Genomic DNA, 20,403 nt, shown 5'->3' on the forward strand with positions numbered 1-20,403 from the left:
CATTTTAGAAAATGAAGAGATGTAGGAGTAACCGGAAACTCACGACTGCCATGTATGTAAACTTTTGTTTATGACTGTCTTTACTTTGCATGTTTTCTTGGGCAGTGATGCCTCTGGCGATAAATCAAGTTTGTACTATTTCCTGGTTTAGTTGATGCAGACCTATCAGACTAAAGGATTTTCATCATATTTTCTTACTTTTAGGGCTTCCTCACCCACTTTGTATCAAGGCTTTAAAAACCAAAGTATTACCAAACCATCAGCATCTTTGTTTCCTCATTTATCCAGTGCAGCTCTTGGGACTGTTAAGATGGGGAGGGTTTTTTTCTGAGCCTGAGGATTATCTTATCCAGACATGTCACTTTTTCTTGTCTCTGACACTGGATATCAATACAACATCATCTGGTATGTTTAGAAAATTGTCTGTTGAAGAAATACTGGCATATGATTGATTACAAATAGAAAAATATCCTTCATTTATGAGTAACTGTCAAGCAATGACATCTGTATACCTGTACCAATACTGACGTAATATATTTGTATACAAACTAGGCCTGGGCATTAAAACAATGATTTATTGTATCTGCCCTTCTTTAAGCCTAAAAACACCCACAACCTCCACTTAAGCAACGCACTCCCATCAGCCTGGTCCGAGGGCAGACCAACTTGTTCGAAATACACACGGATGCCGGTGTGGGGTCCTCCCCCCGGTGCTGCTGTTGTGTTGACATTAAAATTATTACCTTGATAAATGGGTACAAGTGCCTAAATTCAAAATCAATGTTTTCTCCTGATCTTTATTAAAAATAGGCAATTCAACAACTAGCAATTTTATCAACTGCAATAAAACATTTTATTGTGATTCAGCTAAATTGCTCAGTCCTAATACAAACATTATCCAGATTTTTTTTGCCACTTGTGTTAGTAGTTCACTTTGTAAGGATCAGAACAAGTGCTCAGGTTGTACAGGTCTGTTGATCCCTGAGTCAATGGAAAATCCTCTGTGACCCTAGCTGGCTAGGCCTACCTGGCATATCTCTCCTTATCCCCACCAGGAATCTGATCATCATCATACCTACAGAAAAGAGGACACAGCATGTAACACAGTGTACACATACAGACGGAAAGTGTAGCATCTTTAGTATACATATTCAATTCACATGCAATGGTTATCATAAATTCAAAATGACTGCAGATGGTTAAAAATGTCATGGTAACATCATGGGCAAAACTGGATACAACAGTCTAGCAATAGCTGATGTACAGTTGTGGACAAAAGTTTACATACACGTGTAAAGACCATCCATATCATGGCTGTCTTGAGTTTCCAATGCTATCATTAGAAACTCAAGACTGTAAAGCTCTAGTTACGAAAAAACAATCACACATTTTGGTTCTTTCATAGATTTATGACAGGGTTTTGGTAAATATGACAAAATCTGCTGGGTCAAAAATATACATCCAGCAATGCTAATTCTTCGGTCAATTGTCCCTTGGCCATTTTCACCTCGACTAGGCGCTTTTGGTAACTGTCCATGAGCTTCTGGTTGTATGTTTGACCACTCCTCTAAATTTGTAAGCTTTCTGACACAGACTGGTTTCTTTATTAGAATCCACAAGTTTAACTTCTAAAAACTTAATTCTAGCCTGATTTAGCAATTTCTTTACCACTTTTGATGTTTGTTTGGGGTCAATGTCTTGTTGGAACACCCAACTGCGTCCAAACAAAACTTTCTGGAAAATGATGTTAAGATTTCCTGAAGAATGTGGAAGTAATCCTCCCTATTTATTATTACATTTACTTTGTGTAAAGGACCAGATCCACTGGCAAAAAACCGCCCCATAGCATAATACTGCTACCATCATGCTTGACTGTAGGTTTGGTGCTCTTGGGGTTAAAGGCCTCATCTTCTCTGCTCCAAACATATTTCTGGCCATTGTGGCCAAAAACCTCCATTGTTGTTTCATCTGACCACTGAACTTCCCTCCAGAAGGCCTTGTTTTTTGTCCATGTGACCAGCAGCAAACTTCAGTCGAGCATTAAGGTTCCACTTGACTGTGGACACTGACACCTGTGTCCCAGCAGTTTCTAATTCATTGCAGACCTGACTTTTGGTGATTCTAAGTTCATTCCTGACAATCTGTAGCTGTTTCGAAGTGGCTCCAAGTGACTTTTCGGTTCCAGTCAATGATTTGCCACTTCAGATTTTTGCTGAGCTGTAGTTTCCACTGTAGTGTTTGTGGTCTAATAGTCTAATAGACCAGAGCTCCAGACTGCGACCAAAACGGTCACATTTGCAACTTTTTTTTTTGAGAGTGTGCAAGGTCAAATTTCAGGCGGTCACATTGGTGTGAGTGCATGATGATCATTAAGCTGTATTAGTGTCGCTGTAACCAGCAGCTACTGCGTTCACTACAATGGTGAAAAGCAGTACTTTTACAACTTCGCTGTACTGTGGTATTTATGCTTAAATATGCGATGTTCTTGTGAAAAACAGAGCAGACCTGCATTCACATTTCTCACTCATAGAAAAGGCTGCATGTAAAACATAAAATAAAAAAATCACTTGTTACATTAAAATGCCCCTCATTTTTGGTTGCACACCTGTCTGAGTACACCACAGATACCAACAGCATCTACCGCAGCCTGCAATGTGGGGTGTTTCGGGAACATCGGTAAACTGTAGCATCTATCGATAAAAAAAACTGTTCAGTAAGTCATATGTTTTGCCTGTGACAAGGTGGGAGGTGCCACAAAAAGACAAAGTTGGTTGCACAGTTGCTACCAGTGAAAAAGTTGGTCTGGAGCCCTAATAGGACTATCAAACGGGCCCTGTTTAAATTGGTTCATAGAAACTAGCAGCTGTAGTTAATCATAATCACTCACAAGAAGCTAAGAGGTCAAGTCACTAAGAAACTTTTATTAACACAGCCTTCTACAAAAAAACCTTACAATTCAAGTTGCTTTTTTAATATTTTTGACTTAGCAGATTTTGAAATATTTCCAAAAGACCTATAATAAATATATGAAAGAACCAAAATTCATGATTGTTTTCTGTGACAAAGACACGTGCTTTAATGATCACATAATAGAACATTCAGAATCATAGAAGTCATTGGAAACTCAAGACTGCCATGACTAACAGTCTTTACAAGTGTATGTAAACTTTTGTTCACGACTGTAAATGGTGCAGTAATAAAGTATTCCACTCTATTGTAGGTATGGACAGACTACAAACTCTTTTTCTTACATTGCAAGTCATTAGATGTACTTTTAGGATTGTTTATATTGCTTACATTGACTCACAAAATAAACTGCTGACATCTTAGGGCAAGGTGACATAACTAGATTTGGTTAAGTGAGTAAGGCAGCTACAAGTTGGGTGGGGGCTGTAACACCAAATTGTAAAGTTTAGTTAATGTTGAATGTTAATGTTACTTGGATACTAAAACTTGACTGCTGAGCTACAGATAGAATCCAGTGTCACTGGAATAACTGGCATCCTGTTGATTTACCGGCTGGAGGAAGTCACACTGTGTCTGTCTCGGGAAGAGGCCTGTTATTTGTCACTCAACTTGTCCCTCTAAGATGTTTACTGGTGTTACAGCCTAAATAGTGTACCACATCCAACGCACCACCCCGGAAACAATATGAACTGGGTCACCTCCTCCTTCTTTTCCAGTTTAGTCCCAGTAGTCCCTAAAACCCCAGGCTATGGGAGACAGCAGCGAATGATCTATCTAGTAGCAATACAATAAATAGGAAGCTTTTATGCAGCCACATAAATCTCACATATAAGGTCATTGCCCATTAATAAGAGTGAAGTTCCTCGTGTGGTCAGCAGAGGGCAGCTCCTCCTCACAACTGTCACCACTCAATTTGGCAGATACAAATCAACTGCCATCTTGTCAGCTCAGAAATAACTTACTGTACATCCTATAGAAATACACACTACACAACATGAGAGGAAGAAAAGGGGAAAAAAAAGGTGAGATAAAATAAACATGAGAGGACAGTTAAGATGCAGTGACAGATTGTTGACAGACGTGTTGAATACGTAACAACAATGTATTTTTGATGGAGAGAAATCAAGTCATGAAGTGTCCACGTCAGTGTTACAACAGGGTACCTGCAGGGTTTTCAAACACAAACTTGGTATGATTTTTAGATGTTTTTAGTGCTTCTTGGATTTAAAAAAAAAAAAAAAATGCATGTAACTGCAACTTTTGTTCCGGTAAGTACATACATGTTGTACACCTTAAGATCAATTTGAGAAAGTGCAGAAAAACACAATCCACTACTTTTTATGTTTTTTTTTTTGTTTTTTTTTAAATAATTCCAATTTATTGTACCCAAAGATACCCTAAAACAGGAAGTGTGTGATCTTTATGAATGAGTCTGAAAACATTTTTGACAGGACTGGTGCTGTCTGTTTTAGGTGTTCTCACCTTGAAAATTTGCTCGGTCCCTCTCCATCTTCATCATCAAAGTCCATTCTAAGAATCAAAGACAAGAAACACAGTTAGTACGTCTATTACACTGGGCTGGTAACACTTACTTGTGACTAAACTCTATGTATTTTATTTTTTTTTTTAAATATTTCAAATATGTATATTCATTATCTATATATCTCTTTTTCTTCTTTAGGATCGCGGGGGAGCTGGAGTCTATCCCAGCAGACTCAGGGTGAAGGCAGGTTCACCTGGACGGGTAACCAGTTTATCACAGGGTCACACAGAGAGACAGACAACCAAGCACACTCACATTCACACCTACGGACAATTTAGAATCACCAGCTAACCTCAGCATGTGTTTGGACTGTGGGAGGAAGCCAGAGGACACCGTGAGAACCCACACGGGCACAGGGAGAACATACAAACTCCCCTCGGAAAGAGACCAAGATTCAAACCCAGGACTTTGTAGCTGTGAGGCGACAGTACTGACCACCGTGCTGCCCTCAAATATGTGTATTTACAGTAATAACTTTAAACAGCAGTAGACAGCAGACATCAGTTTGGTGTCAGTTCTTATTCTCAGATAAAAAAGAGACAGTACAGTTGTACCTTAATCCTCCAGATCAGTTCATATCTATTTTGAAGCTTTCTTTGTTTTATTTTCCCCCAATTACACAGTTCACATATTTTCTTTCTCATTTCCTCTGACAATTTTCCTCTTTTCTTTCTCTAGTCCCTGTTCAGTGTGGTGCCTGCAAGCCATTTGTTGAAGATCTTTGCAAAACAAACAAAAATGTAGCAACAACTCAATTTGTGTGTTTTTCATTGTTGTGCTAACATGAAAAATATTACTCAGAGTATAGTGACTAAATTCAAATGTAACTTTTTTTTTGCAGATAAGTATGTCATTAAAAATTAGCAGCAATTACCAATTGTAATTTAGCGCGATCAATGTGACAGCTCTGTTGCCCAGCCCTTACTGCACCACTTTTCAGTCAGAATGGAACGTCAAATCAACACTTGATGATTTAGGAATTTAATGATTTTATATTTTTAACGTCCCAACTATGTAACAGTCACATTATATGTACGTCTTAGACATCTACAACAGTACCCAATCTTACAGCATGTTGTTTTTCAGTACAAACTACCATAACTATCTCTCAGCAAACAGCAAAGTGTGTAGTGCAGCCTGACAGCAGGACTCAACAGCGACAGCCAGCTCTGTTGTGCTGGAGCTGTTTTGACTAATAACCTAATGACGGCTTACTATGCATGTCCAAGTTACTTTATTTGGTGTCACTGTGCAATCACTGCGCTGTGGAATTATTTGCATCAAAACCTTCCATATGTAACAGACCTGCAAAGTTTGAAATAATGTAGTGCAGCTAGCTGATAATTGTTAGCTTTTACTGTGCATATTTCTGAGATTTTATTATATGTATTTAATTCTGTGTTGGTTTAAGCTACTGGATTCCTCTGGCATCAATGAAGTATCAATGAAGTGTCCGAATAGCAATTACTCTGGATATTTGGGACCATTTAATGACGCCTATCCAAATATTCGGTCTGACGGGGGGGGGAACGCACAGGCGGTACGTGGCTGCGAATGTTCTGTTTCCATCATCTGCGAATATTCCGATATCCAAATTGCCATCTGGATACCACCACAATGACCGAATATTCAGATATTCGGGTCCAGCCCTAATACAAACCAAGCATTTCATCTTCACATAAGATCAACACCATCTTTTCCAAGTAACTGTTCAAGTCAAGATTCAGGAGGTTAATTGGCATGTGCACAGAAACTAGGCAGTTACACTGTACCATGAAATTCTTATTTTGCTGATCCTCCTTAACCAAATGACACAATGTATAAAAGTGTATAAAAACTAAACAATTACTAAATAAATAAGCAGACTTAACCTGCAGCAATGGTCACAAAGTGCACTGTGCATTTGTAAAGCAGGTTTGGATAAAGGGACTATTGCAGTGACAAAGTGAATGACAGTATTATAAAGTGATTACAGGAGGTGTTGACTAACGAGCAGCCATAGTTCCATAACTCACACAGGATGAAAAAAACAAAGAAATGATTTAGTTCACGCACATGCCACCATCTCTTGTGAATATTTAAAATACAATTAAGCTTGAATTCTTGCCATATGTACATGCGGTGGATCAGTAACATTTCTCCTGTACCCTTGACCATATTTTGACTGCATGTTTTTGATTTTGTAATTCCAAGTGATAGCCGTTTCTAATTTAGTGACCAAATATAGAAAATAGTCAGCTTATCAGCAGAGGAAAATAACTTTTTAGACTTCTGGAGACGACACTGCATTAGTTCCAGTTTCAGTTGGACATGTAATTATTTTAAACATAAAAATACATTAGTCTGTGTAATGATGTCTTATTTCATTCTATCACTATGCCTGTCTGCAGTCTGTTAGAAACCTGGGAGTGAAATCAGAGTCCTGGAGAAGAAATTTTCTTTGGGTTTCATTGGTCCCTACTCTGATGACAGAAACCAGATTTTTCATGAATTTAAAAAAAAAAACAGTTCTCCGAAGAACAGATAGCAAGAGTAAAAGACAGTAACTCAATTAGCAAGAAAACGTTATATACAAGATTATACACATAAACATACACATCTCATAGACACTGTGTTTAAAGAGACAGAGACAATTGCTGTGTGTCTTTTTGTTTTGGGATATTTTTAAAACCTAGCTGAAACACAAACAAGTAAACAATGGAAAATACACAAATCATTCCTATTCATGTTTACTTGTCACACTGCCTATGCCGCGGTCTGTATTATTTATACATGTTTATGTTGGCCTATTGCCTGTGCATTGGTTAAATGCATTGCTTTGGACCCTGAGGAATAGATTTACATGGTAAACAACTCATGGTCACACACGCGCACACACACACACACACACACACACACACACACACACACACACACACACACACACACACACACACACACACACACAAATCAAGTCTAAAGCAGTCTGTCTTTTTTTTTAGCCTCAGTAATTTGCTGCTCCTCTTTCTACACTGATGCAAAGTCTGCAAATGCATTTTCCATGTCAAATGTAGTTCTATCCATAATAGACATTTCTAATCATTTTAAAGCTTACATCAATCCTTCTAATTAATTCTTTCTTTTTCCATTGAAGATGTCAACAAGATGATCCCTAAATATCCTCAGGAAGTTTAACCACTCAGAAAAGACAAGCTGCTGGGATCTGCTCTCCCTGTTGTTATACGGCAGAAAAAAATGAAAAATGAAAAAAATGAAGTGGGGGGCCTGATCCCAATCAGTTTGATCTGATAAATAAATTGACCATTTTTAGGATTTAATGGGAAGAACCCTATTTAGTTGGTGCCTTTTATTCTAATTACAACAAATTTAGTAAACAACATTCTATCACTTGTGTGTGTGTGTGTGTGTGTGTTGCTATTTAAAATGTTACTTGGTTACCTGTTAATTAATATAGACAATGACTCAAACAAAACTTTATCTGTTTTGGGGAACTGTTAGGTAATGTTCTCATAATTCTTTTTTAAAAATTTTTTTTTATTTTTGTATTTTGTATGTTTTGAAAAATTTTCGAAAAAAGACAATAGATTTGTCATGACTATTTTTCATTGCAGGTCAGTAGATAAAGGTACTCACCCTCCTGATCTTCTTTTGCCCCCACGGCCTTGTACGGCTCCTCCCATCCTCACCTGGCCAGACCCAACTGCTCCCGGCATCGCTACTGTCCCTGGCAACTCACTGCCCATTTCTGGAAAATACATCAGCAATAAGCAGAGGGTGAGCAGCAGCATCAGTCAGTGTCCAGGAAGGGTAGGCAATCTTCTCCTGTGGACAATTCTTAGATGCATTTTAGAGGAATCAAGAAGCTTTAAAGCAGCAGAGACACAGAACTCTCAGAATAAAATCGGAGTGAAAACAAGATGTAGAGATTTGTGAGTTGGACCTTCAGCCATGAGTTAAAGTGACACTCTTTGTATTAATGTAACTAAATGCACCACCAATTAATTGATCATGTTTGTTCAACTACATCTGCATGGTGAATAGTAATTTACACAAGATTGTATGACGATCTTTTCACAAGACTGCCCACGCTAACTCAAGCTTACATGAAAGCTTAAAATACAGATTTCACCAAGAAGTATGTGGTTATTTAATGAACTTAAAGTTCTATAACAGGCGTTCTCAGTGGACTTTCAAACTGGAAGAACCATTTGTTCCTTTTTTACTCTGTTCTCAGCAACATATTTCAAAGGCCTGAGTCAGAGAACATTGTGCCAAAAACATGTGAGTGGAAAGTTGTAAAACCCTCTCTTTCTGTGTTTTCTGTAAATGGTTGCAAAGTCTGTAAATGTGTAGTTTGATTTGTGAATGCCAAGGCTGCAGACTAACTTCTCACATGGATTGCAGTGATGCATGTATGTTTTCCTTTTAAGTGCGCACAAAATTGTTTACTATGCCTTTCAGGGTGTTATAGCGGGGATACAGTAACAGACCATGATCTGTTGGAGGTGACCTCTGTTTATTTTGACAAACAAAAATGATTCAGAGAAACCAACATGTAACAGCTGCCTGCTTCAGCTCCTGACCCACACAAGAATAGTACATGTATAACTGGTGTGTCGTCAAACACTGAGTGACGACAGAAAACAGAGTACTGCAAGGTAGCAAATCAAAGTAAACACTATTAGCAGAATGCAAGACCATTACAGTGCATAAAGGACATTAAAACACAAAAAGCAAACTAGACAGCAAAACAAGCATGAGCACATGTCACCAGTGTGGATGGGTACTGAGCCCCGGGGCAACATCTATAAATACTGGAGGATCGATAAGCTCCGACATTAGCGGTATTGCTAACAGTACTTTAGAAAGTAAGAAGACTGTTGTGTTGCATGTTCTATCTCATCACAGTAAGACATGTGTGTGATGTGTGTAAATCCAAAACGGTGCTACAACTCTGACACATAGAACAATCCGATGTGTTCAGGGCGGAGCAGCTCTGAGCAGCACAAACAGATGACGATGGAGGAGAAATAAACATTCAAAAGTATGGTTAAACTTCACTATAGTTGATGCAGAAAACATTTGTTGCCACAAAAGTAACAAGTTGTTTGCATGTCAGTAAAAACACGGTCAATCTGTGGAAACATTCAGTAAAGTTCATCACATACAGACGGAGAATGTTGGACTGCTGTGCTCATAGTTGAGCCCTCACTAACCAGGTACGTTATGTTTGCTCGCAGCCCGAACACAGAGTTAACGAAACATGATTAAAAGTAAGTATTCTCCAGTCGTTTGTTTAACTGGCTGTTTCCATCAATTCAGTCTGAAACACGGAGCATCATCTGAACGGTGGTTCCAACTTTTAGTTTCCTTTTCAGAGCACAGAGCAGCAGGGTTTAGTGATTTGGAGACTGCAGACAAACTCTGTCTTACTTGATTTTCACTGTTTCTTCTGACTAAAGAAGTACTTTAACTGTTTTCTTCACCAAGCTATTAAAATCACACCATAACAATCACACAGTAAAAATACTTTCAAAGTCCTGCATTAATTTTACAACAGGTTTGAAACAGGTTTTATGAGCACAATGCACGAACATCTACTCAAAATCTGTTCACAGTAGAGCTTTTAATTCTGATATAATGTTGGACAGTTTAATGAAACACGTTGCTTAATATGTCCAACTGTTAGAAAAACCTGTGATACTGTCCACAGTGCTCTGATAATCCCATCAACACAACATTAGTGTCTATATAAAACTAAATTCTTATACAGTACGTATGAGAAAATTAAGCATTCTATATACTGTTCTTAACTTGTTTAGTTTTTCTCTTAAAAAACAAAACCAATTCAAAAGTACTGCTAAGAATACCGTTAAAGTACCTGATCGGTAAAAGTAGTGGTTCTGTTCAATTCTTAACGATACCCATCCCCAGTCACTAATACAGTGCTCAGCTTGCACATTATTATTAAGCTGAAACACAACATGAAATTGCAGTAGAGCTGCCACAAATGACTGTTTTTCTATTGATTCAACTATTTTACTTCTCTGAACAATTATTTCTCAAAAAAAAAGAGAAAAATGACCAATTACCAACTGTTTGTTCGTTTACAATGCAGCACAGTACCAATCTGAAAGGTTTACATATTAAAGTGCAAACCTTAGAGTTAAACTGGAAACTTTAACATAATAAAAACACATTAAAGAGAAGGCTCATTATTTGAGTCTGTAATATCCAAAAATATCCAAGTTTCTATGAAACCCCTTGACACAGTGAAAAAGTTCAGTGTATATCTTGAACAACTTGCAGCTTAGACATCTTACAAAACACTGACCAGCCACAGCAACTCCTTTGCTCCTCCTGTGCACCTGCTCTTTTGAGTTTGCATAATCAGGATTTTAGTGGTGCAGAGCAGCAGTTTGGTTAACATTTAATCTCAATAAGCCACGTGTTTGTCTCTATTTTATACTTGCTCCGTTGTCTAGCAACAAAAATAGAAATTATGTAAATGAAAATTTGGGAATTTAACTGCATTACAACACATGTGAGCAGAACACAGATGTAAAGCGCCTCCTGTGTGTTTTTCTTCAGGTGTGCTGCAGTGGTCTGCAATCCAAACTCTGCAGTGTGCAAACCACCTTTATGCTCTCTGATCATTTTAACTACTCCCATGCTCTCAAAGCCTTGGGCCTTAGTCCATTTTTACACTGAACCGAGTCGAGTCCTGTTGCCGCCGCCATCGTCTTCACCTGTCAAACTGACTGCAGCTGACCAGTGACTGTAGCCAAGAACCGACTGGCATCATTACACAGCAACTATGCATTGATACTGAAGAACAACACTGGTTAAAACGAAGTGAAGTTTAAAAAATATTTACAGTCTCAATGCATTTTCAGTGCTGATGTCATTGATTATGCTGATTAATCGCAGCGGACCTGAACTGCAGTGATTCAATGTTATGGCCTACCACAAACATCAAAGCACCTGTGAGTCAAAGCTTTGGACACAGTGTTAAGAGCAGGTAGCAGGGAGCACAGAGAGGAATATGGCAATCAGCTGCAACAACTCGCAGAGGAGACAATCACTGATCTGCAGTGTAAGGCAGAACGTACAGATATGACTGAAGCTGTTGCACTCTAGAGCCCTAAATATGCAAAAGAACCTGTTATCTTCCACACACTTGGAAATGAACTTCCCTGAGGTCAGGCTCACAGGCTCAAGCTAGAAGGCTGCATACTGCTCAACTTGCAATTTCACAACCACTACAATATTTCTGAGACCCGTACAGCTGTCAGTCGACACAGACCTACATACTTTATGCTGGGGCTATAGTGTAGTTTGCAGCCTAATACCAAATTCTATCGTCTATGATGATATTTTAGAAGCACACACGATTCCTTTAAAAGGCTTTTATTCAATATTGATGTGAGTAATGACAATTCATGCTGGTTGTCCGAAATAATACCAAGCCACTGTGCTGTGTATCATTACAGCTGAGACGGTTTATACTGCATGCAAATTCATTGTCCATTTTCCTCTCATATTTACGTCCCTTTATTACAGCAATATTTCTTTCTTGCTTATCCACAAGTCAATTACGTTTGCCTTGCTGTTTGCCTATCTATCTTTCCGCTCGATTCACTCACTCACTCATTTAGTCAGATGCAATGGATAGACCAAACAAACCCTCTGGTATGCCCCAGTGCACCAAGTAACATAGTTAATATTTGATACTGTGTGCATTCCCCTTTAGGCATCTCTGCTTCCATAGAAACACCCACATTCAAAGTGCAGTGAAGGGCCTCCCAAGGAGTAGTATTCTATGATTCATTCAGTGGGTGTTGTAACACATGGCTCTAAACTAGCGTAATCTGATGAAGACACATCTTCATCAGACAATCAGTGCACTTATTTAGCTTAGAAGGAACAGTGTGTGCACACACTCTCACACCAGGGCTCCAGACCAACTTTTTCACTGGTAGCACCAGTGTGACCAACTTTCTTATTTGGTGGCACCTTCCACCTTGTCACAGGCAAAACACATGACTTGCTGAACATCAGCTTAACGATAGACACCACAATTTACCGATGTAAATGTTGAGGTTAATTGGTGATTCTACATTCTCTGTAGGTGTGAATATGAATGTGCTTGGTTGTCTGTCTCTAAGTGTAGCCCTGTGATAAACTGGTGACCTGTCCAGGGTGTCCCCTGCCTTCGCCCTGAGTCAGCTGGGATAGACTCCAGCCCCCCATGACTCTTGTGAGGATTAAGCAATGTATAGCAGGGGTTTTCAAGAAAAAACTGCATGAAGGAGCCCACCGTGCCGAGGGAGCGAAGCCACCAGTGATTTTGGGCTCAAAAACACACAAAAAATACAAAGTTGAAAATGTAATCATAGGTTGCAGATGTGAATTTGAAAAGCTAAATTTAATATAAAATCAATTGAATACAAATATATACAACTATATATGCAGCTATATACACAGCAGGTGTGACTTTCTTTCTGCTTTTATCTGTGCCACTCCTGAAAATAATTTCTGTCCAAACTGAGTACAGGACCTGCACGTCCAGGGACTTTCTTTCACTTTCATTTTGTTGGTCACAAACAAAATCGATCATGGAAAATGACGGAGATTTTGAAAGAAACGCGATGCCCGCAGCGCATATTTCATATGCTTATATTTTACACACGTTTCTGTCACTCTTGTTCATAACATATCTCCGGCTTTACGTGGTCTATCGACATGTTACATGATTAGATCACGCCGGCGTGACAGCAGACCTCGAACGGTTCAATCGACATTTTGGTAAGAGGGCGCAAGCCGGGAGTATGAGGGCACAGCGCCCCTGTAACATTATTTAAACAAACCTCTGTATAGATAATGGATGGATGGTACTGAAGTGCATTTAGGTCTGCTACTGGCCCATAATGTTTTAATTTTTCAAAAATCTAATTGAAATCAATGTTACTAACTGAATATTCTCTGTAATAAATACTTGTAGTCATTTTGTAAAATCTGTGTTCAATCAGATTCTATCAGAACAGCTGTGTAAACGGACTTGGCACGGCCCAAACAAAAAAAAATATTTATGTGATTTCTGCATCACCAGCTGAATACATGTCGGGTTCCATGACAATGCGATGCATACAGTGTGCGATGCTGTAACAACATGGCTTCATTCAATAAAAAGTAATGCATAGATCAGCATGTTTGCAGATAAAACATATTCCCTCTGAGAGTCTGTATCACTCATTGAGAATGGTCAGGAGATGATTTGGTTAAAGGGAGACGCTTCTTACAGTCAATTTAAATCCAAAACTCAAAACATAACCTTTTCTCGACCAGTTTAGCTCCCCAGCATCAGTTACCATGGAGATCTCACAGGTTACAACACTTCAGGCTCAACATACCTCACTCACCCACTGATGTCCCTTTGTAGTACAGCCTTCAGTTGACCCAAGAAGCCTAGCTGCTATTTCAGATTGTCTCACAGATACCAACTGTTGGATGGCACAAAATTACAATACAAATACTGTTGTTAAGTTTGTTTGTTTTTTTTGGTCAAAAAATCAAAAAGCCTTATTTTTGATTCCAATTTAATCTTTGATCCACACAGTGTAATAGTTCTCCAGTTCCGTTTCTTTCATATTCTAACCTTCTCCAAACTAAAATGAATCCTTTCAAATTTTTTCTGTAACTGTAACTGTAATTCCCTCTTCTCCAATATCAAAAGTCTTTGTCTTGCCTCTGATTATTAGTAATCAAGGAGGCACACAACCAAGACTGATATTTGTAGTAAAAATTTGTCAAAATTTAGAAACACATACTTCAATACAGAATGTGACGACCCAGCAAATTTGAAGTCTTAAGCCTCTTGTACCTCAATCTTTATGTGATCTCTACCAACTCCTGAGGGGAGTATCTGTTTCTTTAGTCGCTAAATGTTTCACTACATTCATCAGCCAGTAACTAGTATTGCTTGGACAGCCCATTCTGTAGTACGTAATGGTCTGGCTGCACCTCATTATCATTCTGTCAGAGGGGGAAAAAAATGCTCTGGCCTCTTTGTGTGTCTTTAAACCAATCATAGTTGTCTAGGGCGGCTTCAATGTTCCTTCAAAATGGTGACGGGTGGAATTGTGGTGGAACATTTGCACGCAGGGAGACGAGCACTGTCATTAAAATGCATAATCCACCAAAAAAAAAAAAAAAAAAACTAGCACTGCTGCCAAATCCTTGGCAACACTTAAAATTTTAAGTCTGTAGTTTTATGACCAGATGTGGTTGTTGTTGTTTTCCATGGTGAAGTGGATTCTGAAAACAGTACCATGCAGATAGAGGAACAAAGCCACCTGAAATGAGCAGCCAATGGCAGGCTTATACCTGCAGCCTACATGCAGTGAGTGAGAGCAGCCAGTAACTAACTTTGCCTGTCTGCCGTTTGGTGCTGAGCAGGTAATGCAAAGGACTTCTTCTGTGGAAAACAGCTGTCTGCTGCAGCCAGAAACATCATTATGAGAGCGACGAGCATAAACCAAAACTAGAACTTTAAGTAACACACAGATAAACAACAAACTCCCTATAAAGCTCAGTTCACTGTTCCTTTCACAATGTCATTTAATACATTATTGTTGTTAAAAACATTGGTTAAAGCTACTTTATTTTCACACATAAGTACATAAATTACAGCGTCCAATTTCAGGATAAGCTGACAAACTCTGCATTTGATTACATGCATGAAAGTGTTTCAGGTTTTCTTTGGTGCAGTGTCTGAAAGACACACAATTACAATCATTCGATCAGTAGCCTGGTTTTACCTCAGTCACATATTCATTCTCACACTGCCAAAAGCTAAAAAGCCCTGAGGTCAAATGCATTAATGAGCCTCTTGGAAGAACAACCAGAAGAAATCTTTCATACTCTCTTCTTCTTAATCACTGATCTCCCTCAATCAAGGTTGTTTCTATTCTCTCTCTTCCTTGTCACATTATATTTGTTCCCTCCATTGTCTTTCCCCAGCCATAACGTTTATTATACAGCCTCAGGACACTGATTATTCAAAAAGGGCAATTAATATGCACACTTGAAAAAAACTACTAATAGAACCTGGTTCAAAATTAGTAGGTTCCGTTTAGCAATTATTCAGCAGTCTGTTTAAATCCTTTTTACCATTTTCAGTTTAATTTGACTGGAATAATTTCCTCGTAATCATGGTGCTGACTAACATGGGACTGTTAAGCCCCGGGTCCAGAATAAGCATTCACTCTCTGAAGCATCTAAAATACTTGTGTACATACACTATAATGGCTGTGTGGTGAGAATACATGAGCCTCTATCTGGAAGTTGTATTATCTCTACCAACCACATGTACCCAGTCATCAGCAGATTTCACACATACTAAATAAATAAACACCAACCTGCACACCAACATTCAATTCTCTCTTCATTACTTCTCAAAAGAATTAGTTGATTGTTTAGTCTGGAAACAGGCCTAGGAGACATATTTAAATGCCTCGTTTTATCACACTAATGATCAGTTTACTGTGAAATAAAATGGAAAAGCAGCTCACTCAAAACTGACAAGCTGGAATCACCGCACGTCTGACAGTTTGCCTTTACAAGTGACGTGAACAATTGATCAATATCAGTCAATATCAATAGAATTATGTATTAATTTCCAAACTGCGATTTGAATCAAGAAGAATTGGATCAAAGAACAAATAAACAAAGCTCAGGATCACGCATGCTCTGCTATTTTTTAAGTCGTTTTACTTTTATGTACTGCAGTTTGATGTATTTAATTTACTGCCCTGAATTATCTTAGTCTTCACTAAGCACGGAAACCCTCATTAGATCATTTCACTTGTCATGTTTCACATGCTCTTACACCAATTGGATCTGGGTGACAGCCAGTTAGAGATAATCCTACAGTGACACAGCATTCCCACATCACTGTGTATCTGGTCTGAGGTCAATGTACCTGATCCACTGTCATGCCACGGGGAAACTGCAAAGCTGATCACAGATCAGTCAGTTAATTTTGTTCTCCTCCGGCTACAGCAGCAACAGCAGTCGCATGATTCAGTTCTAGTTCACTGTCATCACTGGATGGAGGAGCTGCACGTAGCTCTCACTGTATGCTTCCATCAGACATCTGGTCATTAAATTGCAACAAGCACAGCATGTAAAGGGTAACAATTACAGATATACATTTCTCCCTTGGTGTTGCTACCAAGCAAGATGTAAGACTCTCATCTGCAATGACTGACAGATTTTCATTCGTTGACCAAAGGAAACAAGAAGGATTTTGTTGTGTCTTCTCCCAGGGCCCCTCTATTATCCGACACGACTGTGTTTTCATCTGTTCGTTTTTCATTCTAACAGCACTTCATGTCAACACTCTGTATGCAGCTAAAGTACCAATAACCAGACAATTCTTTATTTATATTCCCTTTTCATTTACATTGTCAATGAAGTGGCACAGCGCGTGAGGTAGAATATGGCTGACCTGTTCTCATATGCAGATCTCACAAGCTTAGAGTCTCTGCCTTCCACACAAGAATAATTACTTTACCACCACTTGCCACTCTTTGGCTTTACATCCACAGTGCATTTTGTGCAATTACTGCACCTGTAATTAATGTATTTAATTGCAATGACAGTTGACTCCGGCCATATCAAAAGGATTTACTGCATTCTCTCATGAGAAAGAAAGTAATCATTTACAGAGCAAACAACATTATGGTGGCATCACATCAGACTCCATTTAAACATTAAGTTTTCGTTTTAGTTTTCTTTGCTTTGGCAGAAGTGTACATACAACAAGTCTGATATTTGGCACTTGTAAATTATTGGTGTCGTAATTTTTAATTACAGATTACCTGTAGATAAAACGTGCTACTTTGGCTCTAATTTAGACAGATAGGTCTGTGGTCTTAAGCAATGCTCCGTCCACTGCTCCATCTGATTGGTTGTTATATATCACGACTAACAGCCAGACACTGAAAGCTATTGATTACAGGCTGGGACTAACAAGTGCATTTGCAGAGCGACGCAGCTCCAGTGAATTAGCAAAGCTGTGTTTGGAAGGTGAGGTAGCAGATACTGCTGAAGGTTTAATAAACACCGCAGTCTTCCATCAGCATGTCTAGTGGCCTGATATACATAAAAGGGCCAAAAAAATACTGTGTTAACAAGGGGTACAAATGGAACTTACTTTGCTGACTGTGCTAGGCTATATGCTAAGTGGCTTGGTGTGCCTCTTAGCCTGTGGCTAATGCTCTGGTAACTCTGGAGTAACTTTAACATCTTTCTAAAGACAGATTAACTTCAACACTCTGTTCTAACCGACAGACACGTCTCTCTAGCAGACATTTCCACAAATCAGGACATTAGCTGCTTTCACAGTGGCTAAAGCTACACTAACGGCTAGCAGCTAAGTTAGGAGGCAGCAACAAATTACCCTGAAACAGTCTGAAAAGCAGTAAGAAATAATGCTTCAGGATGTGTACTTTTGTGGCCAATTAAAGTGACAGAACTGAGAAAGATTAACAAAACAAAGAAGAACAACAGATGTCATTGCAGGAGACAAACTGTTATTGATCTCAATTAATTGATCTAACAAAAAACAGGAGAACATCATAGTCATGTGACGCTCAAATGTCATCCTCCTATTTCTGTTGTAGATCAGTAATTATAATCCTTATTCACGAAGAAGTCTCATTATAAATGAAAGATTCCCTGCTATCACACACTGTAAATATATACAATTTAAGGTATAAATATGTATGAAATCAGTGACAGCAATCCTTATTACTTAGTTAATCAAGTTATGAATGACATGTTTCCTCCATCACATGTTGTCAATACATAACTTTTAATGTGTATCGGGTCTAGACATCAGTTATTGGCCTTTCTCAGTTACCAATATCGATATTGATATCAGCCCCTAAAAAAACCTATAAATCACTAACAGTAACATCAAATTCTAGCACATCAGTCAACATGTGAACCTCTGAGGACCACGTAGTTGGATCATATCTGAACTTTTATTCCACAATGTGTCCTTCTGTCCATAAACAACAGGACTGAGCGTGGCTCCTTTAACTATATATATTATTTACGTTTACGCTGCTTAGTTTCAGAGCGGTTAGTTGTCGAGTTGCAGCTCTAAAGGGATGTTTAATTATGTTTTCTCCAGTGTTTCAAGTCAAAAAGAAAGGCAATCTCACATCGGCAGATTATTACATAGGCTACGGGTTTTGCATTTTGATCAGTCGGTAAAAGCGGCTCACAGGAGGGAAAGACATCCAAACCTTTCTATGCAATAAAGAATCAACAGGCGAGGAAGAGACAAATGCACATAGAAATGACGCTGTCCGAAAACAGATGTGAAAATGTCTCCGCTGGAACACACAGTCCGACATATGAAGGACAGCGATGTATGGAGACGATATGCAAAATAACCTTTTGTACCACCGAGTGGGGAAAGCGAAGGCTCGTACAGACATTTAGCTAGCTTTAACGACACGAACAGGAGCAAAAACACGACAACAAACGGCTTTAAATACCACTGTCACATAGCAGCCGATTCGTTTTGATAATACGATGCACAAGCTAACCGCAAAAACTATGAAGAATAGCGGCGGTGTGGAGGTCGGCTCGGTGGGGGAAGGGGATGGATGCTGGAGCCAGGCTTCGGCGGCCTGTCGCCGCTTCAGCCCTCTTCAGCAACAGTCTGACAAAACACAGCCCCATAGTCCATAACACAGACGGCATTAGTAAACAGTGCGCCTCCACCGACACGCTGAACACTGACTTACCGGATGGGTTGACCGCAGCGGGAGTTGCCATCTTCCTTTACGGAGAGAAATAACAAAACGGCGGCGATGGAGATGACGCACAATACGGCTGGAGAGCCCCGTGAGAGAGCGTCGACACTCCGCGGGATTGGCACGCGAGGCTCGGTTTAACCTCCAACCTCACATCCGTTAACGCGCAGGAAAAAAGAGCGAGGATTCAAACGAGTGGCGAGACGGGTTCTGTGTACACTATGTACATAGGTATATCATGTATCTTTAATGAAAAAATCTCAGACTTAATAACATGCAAGATGTCTGAATGGTAACACCGCGAGATCTTCGGCTTGCTTGAATAAATTAATGTTCCACAGAGTGACTAGTGTAGTGATGAGTGTTGTGTATGGCGCCGTGAATGTCATGTCCCAGGCTGTTCAAATGTGGCTGCTTTGTTTGGTGGCATATTTGTGTTCATGTAACAATATCCGATGCCCACTCGGGCATTACTGTACTTAAAAATATGGAGCAGTTTAAGTTTTTCATTATGCAGAATTCCTCTGTGTTCGTCTTACATTGAGGGTTTTTTTATGACCTCAAAGCACTTGACACTGGAGACTAAATGATCTTAACTCACCAGTGTCAAGCGCTTTGAGGTTGTAACAGGTGGGCTCAATTTACTTTCAGTTTCACTGCTGTAGGCATTTGGGTGGTTTAATCCATATTCATCACAGTGTGAAAGCTAATCACATATTCTGTTTGCAAACAGTTCCCAGCATAAGGACAGAAACTAGCCATCAAGTTAAGTGTAGTGAAAAAACTGCAATTTCTTCTAGGCCATTAAAGGACAAGTATCGGTAAATTGTACAGTACCTTAGGAAATGGTTCTTTCCACCAGTGGGCTTTAGTGTTAACAAGTATTTGAACAATGTTCTCATAAAAGGCTTAAAACCTTTACACACACCTATACATCTTTAGTAAACTTTATGTATTCAAATTCTTCATCGATAAAGTATTACCTACAAGTTACACACCCTTCATACTGAGTGGTTTATGTAAAAATAGTACCATATTTTTTACAATGAGAGTTTGACC

At 39.1% G+C, this 20,403-nt stretch overlaps 1 protein-coding gene across 3 annotated transcripts in view; it reads right to left on the reverse strand.

The window, feature by feature from the left end:
- The window catches only part of arnt2 (aryl-hydrocarbon receptor nuclear translocator 2), a 64,182-nt gene extending 44,607 nt beyond the window's left edge, over positions 1 to 19,575 (reverse strand). Inside the window, exons 1-4 of one of the 3 annotated variants that reach the window (XM_008294746.1) lie at positions 19,336 to 19,575; positions 8,144 to 8,255; positions 4,450 to 4,497; positions 1,028 to 1,075 (exon numbers count right to left, since the gene is read on the reverse strand). In XM_008294746.1, the coding sequence (XP_008292968.1) occupies positions 1,028 to 1,075; positions 4,450 to 4,497; positions 8,144 to 8,255; positions 19,336 to 19,366 (239 nt within the window). In that variant the 5' untranslated portion in view covers positions 19,367 to 19,575. Of the gene's footprint in view, positions 1 to 1,027; positions 1,076 to 4,449; positions 4,498 to 8,143; positions 8,535 to 19,335 lie in introns of those variants that run through there. The other 2 variants (XM_008294745.1, XM_008294747.1) reach the window with 2 other exon arrangements.
- Positions 19,576 to 20,403: the final 828 nt, after the last annotated feature.

This window comes from Stegastes partitus, unplaced genomic scaffold, assembly GCF_000690725.1.
Source record: "Stegastes partitus isolate 25-593 unplaced genomic scaffold, Stegastes_partitus-1.0.2 Scaffold991, whole genome shotgun sequence".
In the NCBI taxonomy this organism is placed as follows: Eukaryota; Metazoa; Chordata; class Actinopteri; family Pomacentridae; genus Stegastes; species Stegastes partitus.